This window comes from Suricata suricatta, chromosome 12 (genome assembly GCF_006229205.1).
Source record: "Suricata suricatta isolate VVHF042 chromosome 12, meerkat_22Aug2017_6uvM2_HiC, whole genome shotgun sequence".
NCBI classification, from domain to species: Eukaryota; Metazoa; Chordata; class Mammalia; order Carnivora; family Herpestidae; genus Suricata; species Suricata suricatta.
This window is the reverse complement of record NC_043711.1, coordinates 1,610,521-1,622,780: the sequence shown is the minus strand read 5'-3', so window position 1 is coordinate 1,622,780 and position 12,260 is coordinate 1,610,521. Positions and strand designations below refer to the sequence as shown.

General features: G+C 64.2%; 1 protein-coding gene and 1 long non-coding RNA gene across 2 annotated transcripts in view; one reads left to right on the top strand and one right to left on the bottom strand.

Moving 5' to 3' along the window:
- LOC115274898 overlaps window positions 1-3,973 on the bottom strand; it is a 6,785-nt gene extending 2,812 nt beyond the window's left edge. The window contains exons 1-2 of the long non-coding RNA XR_003901313.1: window positions 3,916-3,973; window positions 805-945 (exon numbers count right to left, since the gene is read on the bottom strand). This is a non-coding gene — a long non-coding RNA (uncharacterized LOC115274898). The remainder of the gene's footprint in view (window positions 1-804; window positions 946-3,915) is intronic.
- On the top strand, window positions 7-5,544 carry SLC39A3 (solute carrier family 39 member 3). The gene is made up of 3 exons (XM_029918407.1): window positions 7-16; window positions 1,458-1,789; window positions 4,660-5,544. Exons 2-3 carry the CDS (start codon window positions 1,580-1,582, stop codon window positions 5,392-5,394), a joined length of 945 nt encoding a protein of 314 aa, XP_029774267.1. The 5' UTR covers window positions 7-16; window positions 1,458-1,579; the 3' UTR covers window positions 5,395-5,544.
- Window positions 5,545-12,260: the final 6,716 nt, after the last annotated feature.

Here is a 12,260-nt window from a genome sequence, read left to right as displayed (position 1 = left end):
CGAGGGCCCGGCGGAGGTACGTGCGGGCAGGGGCGGGGGGCTGAGGACCCGGGGCTGGGCGCCGGAAGGGGCGGTTCGGGGTCTGGGCGGCTCGACCTCCCGTTAGCCGAGGCCCGGCTGCGGCCGCGGCGAGTTTCCCCCCGATCGGCGAGGTCTGTCTGTAGTAATTAGCTTCCGCCTCCCGCGGGCAGAGCGCGAGTTGCTCCGTCCCCGGTGGAGCCCGCTCGGCTTCGCCCTCCCCGGGGCGCTTGGTGCAGCGCCGCGCACATAGGAGGCGCTCCGTGAGTGTCTAGTGAGTCAATGAGTAAATGAAGGAATGAGTCCTGGTCCCAGCTCCATCAGCCCTGGGTTGGGAGCTCACAGTCTCCCCTCACCCGCACTGCACAGACGGGGGCATCTGGCCACCCGGCCGGTGTTTACGCGGTGCCCGCTGTGGACCTGGCTGTGCACTGGGTGCTGATGGGGGCCCCGGCTGGAGCAAGACAGGCTTGCAGCCCAAAGCAAGAGAGCGCATTCAGGGACTGAATTATGGAGTTTCCCGTAGCACGAATAATGCCAGAACTTCTTGCCAGGGGAAGGGGCGGGAGAGGCCTCTCCATCCGGTGGCAGCGGAGCTGAGACCTGAAGACATCAGTGGAGTGAGGTGTGGGCAGTGAGAGCTGGGAGGTTAGGAGGAAACCAAGGGACAAAGGAGCAGCCAAGGGCCCTTCTTCTAACGGTGACGCTCTCGAGTCTAGGGCGAAATCTGCTCCACGTGGGTTCGTGGAGTCCTGGAAAGAGGTCCACATGCTTCAGTCAGCTCACCTGTTTGCTTGTCAGTGGTTACTGAGCATCTGTTCTGCACCAGGACTTGCAGTGGGTGCAAGGCATACAGTTTAGGGCACAGGTCCCCCAGGGGAGGCCCTTCCAAGGCATCCTTGAGGCAGGGAGCCAAGGATTCTTGACCTAAAAGACAGGACATCATCGGGAGGTCAGGCGAAAGACATGTTCCAGGCCAAGAGAACAACCTGTGCAAAGGCCCTGAGGCAGGAACTGGCTGGCCATCCATATTCAAGGACCACAAAGGCCCATGTGGGGTGAGGTGAATCTGATGGTGCAGAGCCTTCTGTACAAGGGGTGATGCTTGGTGTCACATTCTGGCAGTGGAGCAGCACCACTTGCTAGAACATTCTGCATCAGTGGAGATGTTCTCTGTCCGCGCTGTCCAGCACGGTGGTGACTGCACTTGAAATACAGCCAGTGTGACTGAATTTTGCCTTTTAGTTAATTTTACTCAACTTAAATACACATGTGGCCAGTGACGGCCATACTGGCCAGCACAGCCTGGGAAACTCCTGCAGGAGGCGGGGGTGCGGGCCAGGCCTGGAACAGAGCCAAGCCCTGGGGGGTGACAGGCTTGGTCCCTAGAGCCGGGCAGGTGACCCAGCAGCTGACGTGGTTGCCCCTGGTGTTCACAGTGGATGTTCCGAGGCATGAGCCCCCAGCCACAAGGCTGGGCCGGGTAGCACGGCGTGGGACGGGAGTGTGTGCCCACACATGGTTCGGCCCCGCGGTGACCGGAGCAGCCTGGGCCGCCACCATGATGAGGTTGTTGGTGGCCAAAATCCTCTGCATGGTGGGCGTGTTCTTCTTCATGCTGCTCGGCTCCCTGCTCCCCGTGAAGATCATTGAGACGGACTTTGAGAAGGCACATCGCTCGAAAAAGGTTCTCTCCCTCTGCAACACCTTCGGAGGCGGGGTCTTTCTGGCCACGTGCTTCAATGCCCTCCTGCCCGCCGTGAGGGAAAAGGTAAGGGGTCCCTGGGGGGGGGGGTGTCTCTGCAGCCCTTGGCACCTGCAGCCATGGGTCACTGATGTTTTTTGTCCCTGAAGCCACCAAGCTTGGTGGAGCCTTGACACTGCAGAAATGACAGGAAATGAATTTGCTGTGTGACCACGCATTGGTTGCTTCTCTTCTCTGGGCCTTTGTCTGGCAAATAGGAGGTTTGAACCAGACACAAGGTTGCCAGGTGGTGAGCTCCCCGCTGTTACCCGCGCAGACTGCCCACCCGGGCTAGCATACACCTTGTCCTGAAGCTGGCAGTTTGGGCCTCTCTTCAATGCCTGTATCAGTTAGCTGCCGCCACATAACAAGTTACAACAGACTTAGCATCTTCACTGGATACATGTTTAGCATCAGTTTCTGTGGGTCTGGCGTTGGATGCCACTCAGCTGGGTCCCTTGCTCCAGGGTCTCTCGGGCAGCGTCCGGGTATCTGTGGGCTCTGGTCTCCCCTCAGGGTTTGGCGGGACGGGCCGGCTCCTGAGCCCATGTGGTGGTAAGGCAAGTCCGGTCCCTTCCCGGTTGCCAGGCCGAGGGCCTAGTTTCTCCCGGCTGCTGGTGAGGGTCAGCCTCAGGCCTGGCCGCGAGGGCCTCCCGACACGGTGGCGGGTTTCATCAGCAGGCCGCGGCCGTGCCCGGGTCTCGGACGTCCAGAGCTGTGAGTTGCCGCGTTTCTGTGGCCTTCTGCTGCCAGCCCCGTGCTCCCTCGTTCACAGTGTGCGAGACTCACCCAGTCAGGGCCCAGCGGGATGAATCCTCAGAGTCCGCAGGCCCAGGCTGCTGCGGTGGTGCCGTGGCCCCTCTGTGGGCCTCCCAGGGCCCCTCCACACTGCACCCCTGCCCACACCTGACCCTTGGCAGGTCAGGGCCCTCCCCTGCGGCTCCTGGCCAGGCTCAGCTGGCCTGGTCACCCTGCAGAGAGCGGCACCGCACACTGGCTTTTGTGTCTTTCTCGATCTGATCTGACCCGTGTCCATCCCTCGGGGGACAGTTGGTGTTTCTCACGTGCCGGTGTTTCCCCCAGTGTGGCACATGCAGTGACTTCTCTACAAAACATGGCCTCTGCTGCAGTGGGGGCTCCCATGCGGGGGGCGACTCTGCCCCCAGGGGACACTGAGTGATGGTGGGGCACTGGGTCAGGGGTCTCACCTGGGTGTCCTACTCCCGGGGATACTGGATGATGCCTAGGCACATCTGAGGCCATCACGACTAGGGGGGCACCTGGCCTTGGGTGGGTGGGGCCAGGGATGCTGTTTAATGGCCCCCCCTCCAGTGCCCCGGACAGCCCCCCACAGAGAATGACCTGGCCCCAATGTCAGCACTACCCCTCATGAGTCGTGACAACCAGACTGTCCTTAGACACGTAGGTGTGCCCTGGAGGGGCAGGACACCCCCAGCGTGTGTGTGTTCCCAGGCTATCATGAAGGCTGTGACAGGAAAGAAAGGGGCGCCGTGAGCGCAGCGTTGGGGCGCCTGGCCCAGAGTGCTTGGGTATTCCGTGCATGCGTGAGCAGTGTCCAGCCGTGAGTAGGCGTGGTGGAAGAGGGTCCAGACAGCCGACGGCATGCTCTGCAGCCCGCGGGCCGGACTGGCGTGGTGTGTGCACACGTCCCTGTGAGCAGGGCCAGTGACCCAGCTGCAGAAGCGGCGGCCTGCCATCGGCCTGTCTAGTCACGTTTCAGTGAATTAAAATGACATGATCCAACACGCCAGTCGTTGGCTGCGCCAGCCACGCGCAAGGTCCGCAGGGCCACGCCTGGCTAGTGGCTTCCATCTCCGCACAGACAGAAAGCTTTCCCATCATCGGCCAGCTCGCGGATCGGCTGGGGTGCAGGTGCACGTGTGACGAGGCTTCCCCGCTCCCAGCACGCTCGCCAGGAGGTCGGGGTGGCGGGAAGACCCATGTCCTGTGGGGGCAGGCCCCAGGCCCGCAAAGGCTGGTTGTGGGGACAGTGATGGAGGCCAGAGGGCCAGGGTCACCATGCCGGCAGGGCTGGGTCCTGGCACCGTGCGGTAGAATCTGCCCCGTGCCCTTTGCCTGCCTCTGGGGGCTCGTGGGCACTCCTCAGTGCCCCTGACTTGCCGGTACCTCACCTCAGTCTCTGCCTCCGTGGTCACGTGCCCGTCTCCCCGTGTGTCTCTGTGTGTCCTTTCCTTTTGTGTCTCGTAAGGACACCTACTGGGTTAAGAGCCCAGCCGAATTCAGGATGGTCTCGCCTCGAGGTCCTTGGGCGTGAGTTTCCGGGGGCTGCCGTGCCCGCACACCACAGCTTAAACCACAAACAGTGTTCTCCATCTGGGTGGAGGCCGGAAGTCCAAGGCCAAGGTGCCGCAGGCCTGGGTCCCTCGCAGGCCTCTCGTCTTCCCGCCTCCTCCCCTGGCAGTCCCCCTCTCTTTCCTGTTCCTGTAAGGACCCCGGCCTGTCGGCCCAGGGCTCCCCTAGTAGGGCTAGTCTGGAGATTCCGGGCGCTGGGAGCCTTCTAGATCGGAATCTTCGGTGGGGGCCCCATTCAGCCAGAGAAGGTCACGTGCTGAGGCTCCAAGCGCACGTACCTTCAGGGAGCACGCTGCAGCGTAATGAACATGACCGGGCCGATCTCACAGACATCGTGGAAGGCCTCACAAGCCCTTTGCAGTAGGGCTGGGGTTTTGGGGTTTTTTTGTTTGTTTGTTTTTGATTCCCAGTCCACCGAGGGTGAGTCCTCCTTCCCCGGTTTCTAGCTGCCTGTGTGAACGGTGGGTGTCTGTGCTCTGCTAGCCGATCAGTGAGGTCTGGAAACCTCCCGCCTCTGAACCCCTCTCCCCCCGCTCTCCTCCCTCACACGTCCTGCGCTCCAGCTCCAGAAGGTTCTGAGTCTCGGGCACATCAGCACCGACTACCCGCTGGCCGAGACCATCGTCATGCTGGGCTTCTTCCTGACCGTCTTCCTGGAGCAGCTCGTGCTGGCCTTCCGCAAGGAGAAGCCGTCCTTCATCGACCTGGAGACCTTCAACGCCGGCTCAGACGCCGGCAGCGACTCGGAGTACGACAGCCCCTTCCTGGGGGGCGCGCGGGGCCACGCACTGTCTGCGGAGCCGCACCCCCACGCGCACGGGCTCCGGGTGCAGGAGCTGCCGCGCTCCGGCCCGCTGCGGCTCCTCAGCCTCGTGTTTGCCCTGTCGGCGCACTCCATCTTCGAGGGCCTGGCCCTGGGCCTGCAGGAGGACGGCGAGAAGGTGCTGAGCCTGTTCGTGGGGGTGGCCGTCCACGAGACGCTGGTGGCCGTGGCCCTGGGCGTCAGCATGGCCAGATGCTCCATGGCCCTGAGGGACGCGGCCAAGCTGGCTGTCACCGTGAGCGCCATGATCCCGCTGGGCATCGGTGTGGGCTTGGGCATCGAGAGCGCCCAGGGCATGCCCAGCAGCGTGGCCTCAGTGCTGCTGCAGGGCCTGGCGGGCGGCACGTTCCTCTTCGTCACCTTCTTTGAGATCCTGGCGAAGGAGCTGGAGGAGAAGAGCGAGCGTCTGCTCAAAGTCCTCTTCCTGGTGCTGGGCTACGCCGTCCTGGCCGGCATGGTCTTCCTCAAGTGGTGAACTCCCGCCCCTGCCCCCCGCCCCCAAGCGGGCGCGCTCGGGCCCCAGGCTCCGCCTGTGCACACGGGGGCTGCGCCCCATACCCTACACCCTGAGCCTGGGGCACCACGACCGGTTTTAAAAATACTTCTCTTAAAATTATTTACCAAAGCTCTGTGGCCATGTCATCCTCTGGCATTGGGATCTGAGGACTCACACAGGCAGCGGCGCCCGGGCACCCAGAGGGGGTAGGGCTGGGACCCTGCCCTCCCCTGCACACTCCCACCCGTGGCCAGGGCAGGAATGTGGCCTGTCTGAGCCACTGAGCCCAGCTGGAGTCTTGAGACTGTGTCCTCTGCTCCCCGCTGGCTCTGTTCCTGACAGAGGAGCCCATCGGCAGGAGCATCCGACTGGGGGGGTCACACAGGGCAGCTCTAGCTCCTGCCACCTGACGCCGTGCCTCCTGGGGGACCGTCCCTCCTCCCCGCCTGCCTGTGTGCCCCTCCCACACACACCTGGGGGCCCAGGTGAGCACGTGGGCTTCTGGAGGGAACAGAGGCCCACGGACCCGAGAGATGGGGAGCGGGGCCGGGGCCATGGAGGCCGTCGGTTGTCAGCCCTGCGTGCGCCCACCGGCCCCAGAGTGGGAGCCTTCCTGGGCCGCGGGGCAGGGCCACACGCCGTCCACCCCGCTGACGCGCGCACACGGGCCAGCATCTGCCTCGGGTGCGGGTGCGCAGGAGGCTGGCGGGCACCTGTGGGGCTGGTGCCAACGCTGGGCGCCAGCTCCGTGGCAACCTGTTGTCGCAGAAGCCCCGAGCTGTGCCTCCGGGAATGAGGATCAAGGGTGACACCTTTTCCCCAAGGATTCCGTGTCTGGCTCGAAGCCACTAGAGATGCTACCGGAGGGAGGCCGGGCCGGAGATGGCACCTGGGCCTCAATCTCCGCCACGGGCCCCGGGCCTCCTCGCTCGGCCGCAGCCCCCTCCCTGCACCTGCAGCAGTGGAAGCTCCAGGAAACACGGGCCCCTTTGGTGCCAGGGTGGCGAGCTCCCTGCCCAGGGGCCAGTGCCCGGGGGCCGCCTGCACCACTGCACATCCCTCCCCCACACGGCCTGAGAGGACACCAGTGCCACCGCCCCGGCCCCCTTGAGTTTTGACACAAGAGCCTGGCAGAGTGGGCATGTGTGTCCGAGACCCCCCACTTGTGCTCTGCCTGCCCCCACCCTGTCATGTGAACTGTCCTCTTGCTAGAAATTTCTCTTTTTCTGGGGACCCATCTCTGAACCCCACGCGGCCTGCCCCTGTCCCCGAGCTGGGACGATGGCTGCCAGGGTGTGGGAGCACCCGCCTTCCCGCTGTGGCCCAGGGTCGGCAGCCTCTGCCACCCCCACTTCACCCCCGCCCAGAGTGGGAAACGTCCGCCCATTTGGCCTCCCCAGGGCTGGGGGTGTCTGGAGCCACCAGGTCCTGCCGCCCACCGTCACCAGGCCAAGGAAGTCTGCTCCAGGGTCTCAGCTGTGTCCCCATCACTGCCAAAGCACACACGCGGCAGGTGCCTACCTCGTACCAGCCATCAGCTCTGTGGAGCGGCCCCGGGGACACCGCTGCAGCCCGACTGCCCATCATCCCACCCCGAGCCCGGTGGACCGTGCTGTCCCCTCACTCTGAGCCTCCTTCCTGACCAGCCAGCCCAGGAAGGGCAGCGTCACACCAGCCAGGAACCTTGGGGTGTAGAAAGACCCATGTGCTCCTCTGTGGGCCCCTCGGCCGGCCATCACCATCCTGTCCCTAGGGCCCCACCAGCCCCAGCAAAGCTGCTTCCGGGCCCCTGAGGCCCGGGACCGCAAGGGGGCTGGTGGGGGGGGGAGGCTGTGTCGGAGAAGACAGACTGCCGCAGCCGCCCCCCAGGCCACTCCGGGCCTCGCCTCCTGTTTTCTGTGGTCTGCCAAGCAAGGGTTGGCCCTGGGACCCGCTTCCAGAAGCTGCCCCGGTTGGCCAGCCGTGAGGGGTGACAGTGTCTGCTTTGGTCAGCTTTTCCCTCGCTGGGTGAGGGGCAGACAGTCACCATGTCAAGGTCAGAAAAGTGGTCGTTTTGCCCTCTGACAGAGGCCTGGAGACGCACGCTCACTTCCGGGCCTTCCTGGCCCTGGTGGCCACATCCGGCCTAGACCAGGGTCTTCAGAGGGCTGTCCAATGCCCCCCGCCCCCAGCTCTGACACAAGAGCACTGTCCCTTGCTGACAGGACCTTTCTCTTGGACAAGACTGGATTGCTCACCACCCGCCCAGGGTCAGCCGCTGTATGACACTGGACCTGAGCCTCGAAAGGCCGTCGCTATGCACCTGTCAGCGGAGATTCCTGCCTCCGGGGGGTCTTTCTCAGTAGGAGGCTGATCCCCTAGGAGGCCCCAGGAGGTGTCCGGGGCCGTCCATGCTTGTCACACCAGAGGTGTCCTGGCACTGGGTGGGTGGGGCCGGAATGCCGTTCAGGCAGAGGACGCCCCGACTGGCCGGATGTCCTCGGTGCGGAGAGGGAGAGGTCCTGCCCCAATTCACAGGAAGTGACGGTCAGTTGCATGTGGGGGCCGGTCAGCTGTGAGGTCCTGGCGCGTGTGCGAAAGAGGGAGGCGCTCGCCTGCCGGCGGACAGCGGAGCGCACTCAGCAAGGACCGGAGGCGCAGCCGCCGCGGCGTGGGCTTGAGTGTGCCCAGTTTGCACATCCTGCTTTGTGTCTTAAATAACCGCAGCCTCAGCTCTGAACACGGGGCACCAACCTTGTCCATGTGGACCTGGCAGGGCGAGGGCCGCCCTCAGCCACCTGCTTGGCCCTCACTGGGCAGGTTCCGGCATGGGCAGGATTAGGGGGGTGCCCTGGGCTGGGGGTACCATTCAGAGCTCTGCCAGGAGGAGAGTTCCCTGGGACTGGCCTCCAGGCGTCGGCCAAGCCTGATGGAACGTTTTCCTCCACCAGGAAGACCCCGGCCCCACCCTAGCCCTCTGAGGTCTGCTGTGCATGGGGGCTCACAGCACAGGCGACAGCTGGATGGAGTCGCCCAGATTCTCCTCCCTCATCTGGAGACAGAGGAGGAAATTACGAGGCGGCACCCGGGCCTCGTGCACTGAATCAACCTTAATAGCAGCGTGTCAGGGCTTCTGTTGTCTGTTGTTTACGTCTCTGGTGGAGAAGTTATTAGCGTGGGGCGGGGAGAGGCAGCACCGGCTCCCGGCCCGTCTTGTCTTCCCAGCCCCCAAAGCAGGCAGTGGATGGGATGGGGCCTCCGCTGATGGTGTCTGACCCGCCCCGGCCACTGGCTCTGGACCCTCGGCCCCACCAGGAAGAGGGAGGCACGCGTCCCACCTGGCCCAGCCTGTGCCCGCCCAGGACTGTGCACCAGCTTGTGGGCAAAGCCAGCAACCAACCCTTCTGACCTTCCCGGAGCCTCCTGCAGGCGGAGAGGGGCCACGGCGGGGCATGCGCCTTGTTCCCTGCGGGCCCTCCAGCTGCTCTCTGGGCAGGCAGAGTGCTGAAGCCACGCTGGGCAGAAGCAGGGAGAAGCCCTTCCTGGCCACGTCACCCCGAAGGCCTCTGTAGCTGTCGGGGCAGGGGCTGCTGGGCTGGCTGCGGTGTTCTGACTGCGGGCTGTGACCAAGGGGTGCCCAGCCCGGCTGGACAGGCGGGCAGTTCAGAGTGCCCACGTCCTCAGTGCACAGGAGGTGTGACCAAAGCAGACAGCCACCCAGCTGGCAGGCCTCTCCCTCAGGGAGGGACCGGCTGGGCCTCCCTCTGACCACTTGGGCTGACGAGCTAGAACAAGGTCTCCATCTTGGCACCGTGGACCTTTGGGGCCATCTGGCCTGGTGTAGCAGGGGAGTGGCATTGTGGCTGGGGCGGGGGGGGGGGACCCCGGATTTGCATCTCCACCAAGCCTCCTGGTGATGCTGGTCTGGGGACACCTATTCCGGGCTCTGTCCCCCAGCACTGCTGACACAGGACTGTCCCAGGCACTGTGTGATGGAAGGGCATGGGGGAGGGAGGGAGCAGCATCCCTGGCTCCCATCCACGTGATGCCAGGAGCACCCCAGTCATGGAGGCTACAGATGTCCCCAGACATGGCCCCTTGTCCCCTGGGAGAAGACTCACCCAAAGGTGAGGCCCGCCACCCGAGAACGCATAGCAGCTCACCAAGTGCGGGGACAGTTGACACCCACGCGCAGTGCAGTAGCGGGCAGCAGTGAATGCCCTGAAGACAGAAAAAGCAAAGTGAAGGGAGAGAGACAAGGAACATGGGAACGACTTTAGCAGCATGGTCGGGAGGGACCCTCCAGGAGACACGCTCGAGTCCCAAGATAATGGGGAAGAGTTTTCCAGTGGCGGAGGTGGGGGTGGAAGGGGCAGGCGGCCTGTGCAAAGGCCATGAGGTCTTTCTGGGGAGTCCTGGCCCTTTTTTCTGGCCGACCACAGCCGCGCCGGCATCGTAGGGCTTTGTCCTGCCGAAGACTTCAGCGGCCGCCCTCCTCGAGAGGCAGCGGCGACAGCAGCACCCGCGCTTGGCGGGGACCCGGGGCCTCCTCCACTGGCCCGCCAGGTGGCTCCGGTGAGGAGCCAGCCTCTTCCAGCCAGCGCAGGGGGCCAGCGCCTGCGGAGGCTGATGGCAGGAATGCGGGCTCGGGAATGCCGGCCCGTTCGTTCTTCAAGGCAAACTGGGTTTTGACGAATGATTTTCTTATTTTCAAATGTTGACGCCAAATGTAAACCAACAGGCCTTCGTGGGGCGGACTGCATCTGTCAGACGCCGTGACTCCCAGCCCCTGCTTCGCCCACATGATTGCGTTAATCCTGGGGGCACAGAGCAGGGAAGGCATCTCAGCCCCCCCCTGGCTCTGCCAGGACTCGGGGGAGAGGGCACGAGCACTGGGACGGACCAGGCCCGTGGCTGCCAGGCCAGGCCCGGAGCTGGGACTTTGCAGGCGAACGCTTGTCCGTTGCGGTGGGGAGGGCTTCCGCAGGGCGGGCCGGCCAGCCGGGGACAGCAAGGAGGCTGGGTGGTGGCTTCAGGGCACGACGGACCGAGTTCAGCCCCAGCCGGCCTCTTGCCGCCACACACCCACGCTCACCAAAGCCAGGCCCCCCCGCCCCCCGGCCAGCCGTAGGCCATGGCCACTGCTATCCTATTTGGGGTGCTCCAATGGGGCTTGGGAGAGCACCGAGGGGACTCGGGCGTGTCCTTCCCCAGCTCACAAGGCCAAGAGCCTGGCCTGGGAGCTATAAATAGCCGCAGAGTGGAGCTGCTGGCTGCGCCCACGCTCCAACGCATGAGTCAGCCCGCCCTGGCCTGGGCAGGCACCGGAGGAGCCAAAGAGCTGGCCAGAGGCTGGAGACCCGGCCGGAGTGCGGGCCGGTCACTCAGGAGACCAAGGCAGGCAGGCCATTGGAGTGGGAGGGGGTGGGGCCATCGCTGCAGGGTGCCTGCAGCCCCACATAGGTGGACATCATCCTGGTCACTCCCTGCAACCCTGAGAGACGAGGCAACAGGGATCCTCATTCGCAGATGGGGAAACTGAGGCTGGAGGGGCGCTTGGCCAGACCGGAAGTTCTCATCTGTCTGTTGATCAATCTTTCTCCATCTCTGGTTGAGAGCACCCCAAGATGAGGGGTTGGGGCCGGATCATGCTCTGAGGTGCCCACAGGGCAGGAGGGGAGTGTGCCTGGGGAACAGCTCCAGGCAGCCCCCAGGAACCAGGAGGAGGGCTCAGGCCGGGCCTCAGAGGCACTGGAATGCCAGGCTGGATGTGACTTGGAGGCAAAGGGAGCCACAGGCAGCATTAGAGTGTGTGGGCTCATGTTGGAGGCTGAGCATTGAATGCCAAGGAGGAAGGAGGGCTGGAGGGGTGATCCTGGGGGACCGGGAAGGAGGCAGGTGGGGTCATCTAGGTGGGAGAGGCCTGCGGATGAGGCAGAGGGGCTGGATCGGGGAGAAATGGAGACCTCTGAGCCCCAGAAGCAGGACAGACCTCAGGGGCCCAGGCTCCATGCGAGCCAGGTGGCTCTGAGGGACAGTGGGACAGTGCCCACGTTTCCAAGGGGAGCAGGAAGCGTCCACCTCAGTCAGAGCCATGGAGACGGTGAGTCAATGAGAATCTAGAAGCTGAGAGCCCGAGGGGCCTGTAGGCTCCAGCCGACCATCTGCTCACACACCTCATGATGGGGAGCTCACCACCTACCAAACACCATTTACCCTCCCGCTGCTCTGACCCCAGAGAGTCCCTTCCTGTGGGGCCTTGGCGTTGACCTCCCCATCAAGGGGCATCTTCCTTGAACAGGCTTTTCGGGGCCTGGGGCTGTCGTGCCCACCCTCAGTCCAGTCGCTGCGCCCAACAGTCCAGTCTCCTCCGAGACCAGCCCCCCCCCCCCCCCCCCCGCCCCAGTTCTTCAGGAGGGAGGGATTGATGCTATCTTGTTGCCTTAAGTGTGGACACACAGACACTTCAGAGGCACAGGCACTTCAGAAAGGCAAACATTTATTCTCAGAAACCACTCCTATGTGAGGAAGATAGCCTTTTCCGACCAGAAAACCACAACCCTGGCTCCAAAGTCCCCCCCTCCCCGCCCCTTGAGCTGCCCTCTTCCGCTGGGTGGGCTGCCCTCAGGGGCACTGTCCCAGACCTAGTTCGGTCTTCACTTCCTCTCTGGCTCCCCTCTCCAGCGCCCCCCCCCCCCCCCCCCCCCCCCCCGCCCATTCTGCTCCCCCAGCCCCTCCTGTGCACTTCTGCCAATGGCCCCTTCCCTATACTCCCCAGGTGACCTCGACTCTGCCAGGCTCTTGCCCAGCTCCCGGCTCCGGGGTCACCCTGGGCACAGGGGTCCCCCGGAGGCAGACCCCACCCC

What these genes read in the sequence shown, in the direction of transcription:
- SLC39A3 (XM_029918407.1), top strand. Translation starts at nt 1,580, where the DNA reads ATGATGAGGTTGTTGGTGGCCAAAATCCTCTGCATGGTGGGCGTGTTC. An exon ending in TGCCCGCCGTGAGGGAAAAG is followed by an intron (nt 1,790 to 4,659) that starts GTAAGGGGTCCC and finishes CCTGCGCTCCAG; the next exon opens with CTCCAGAAGGTTCTGAGTCT.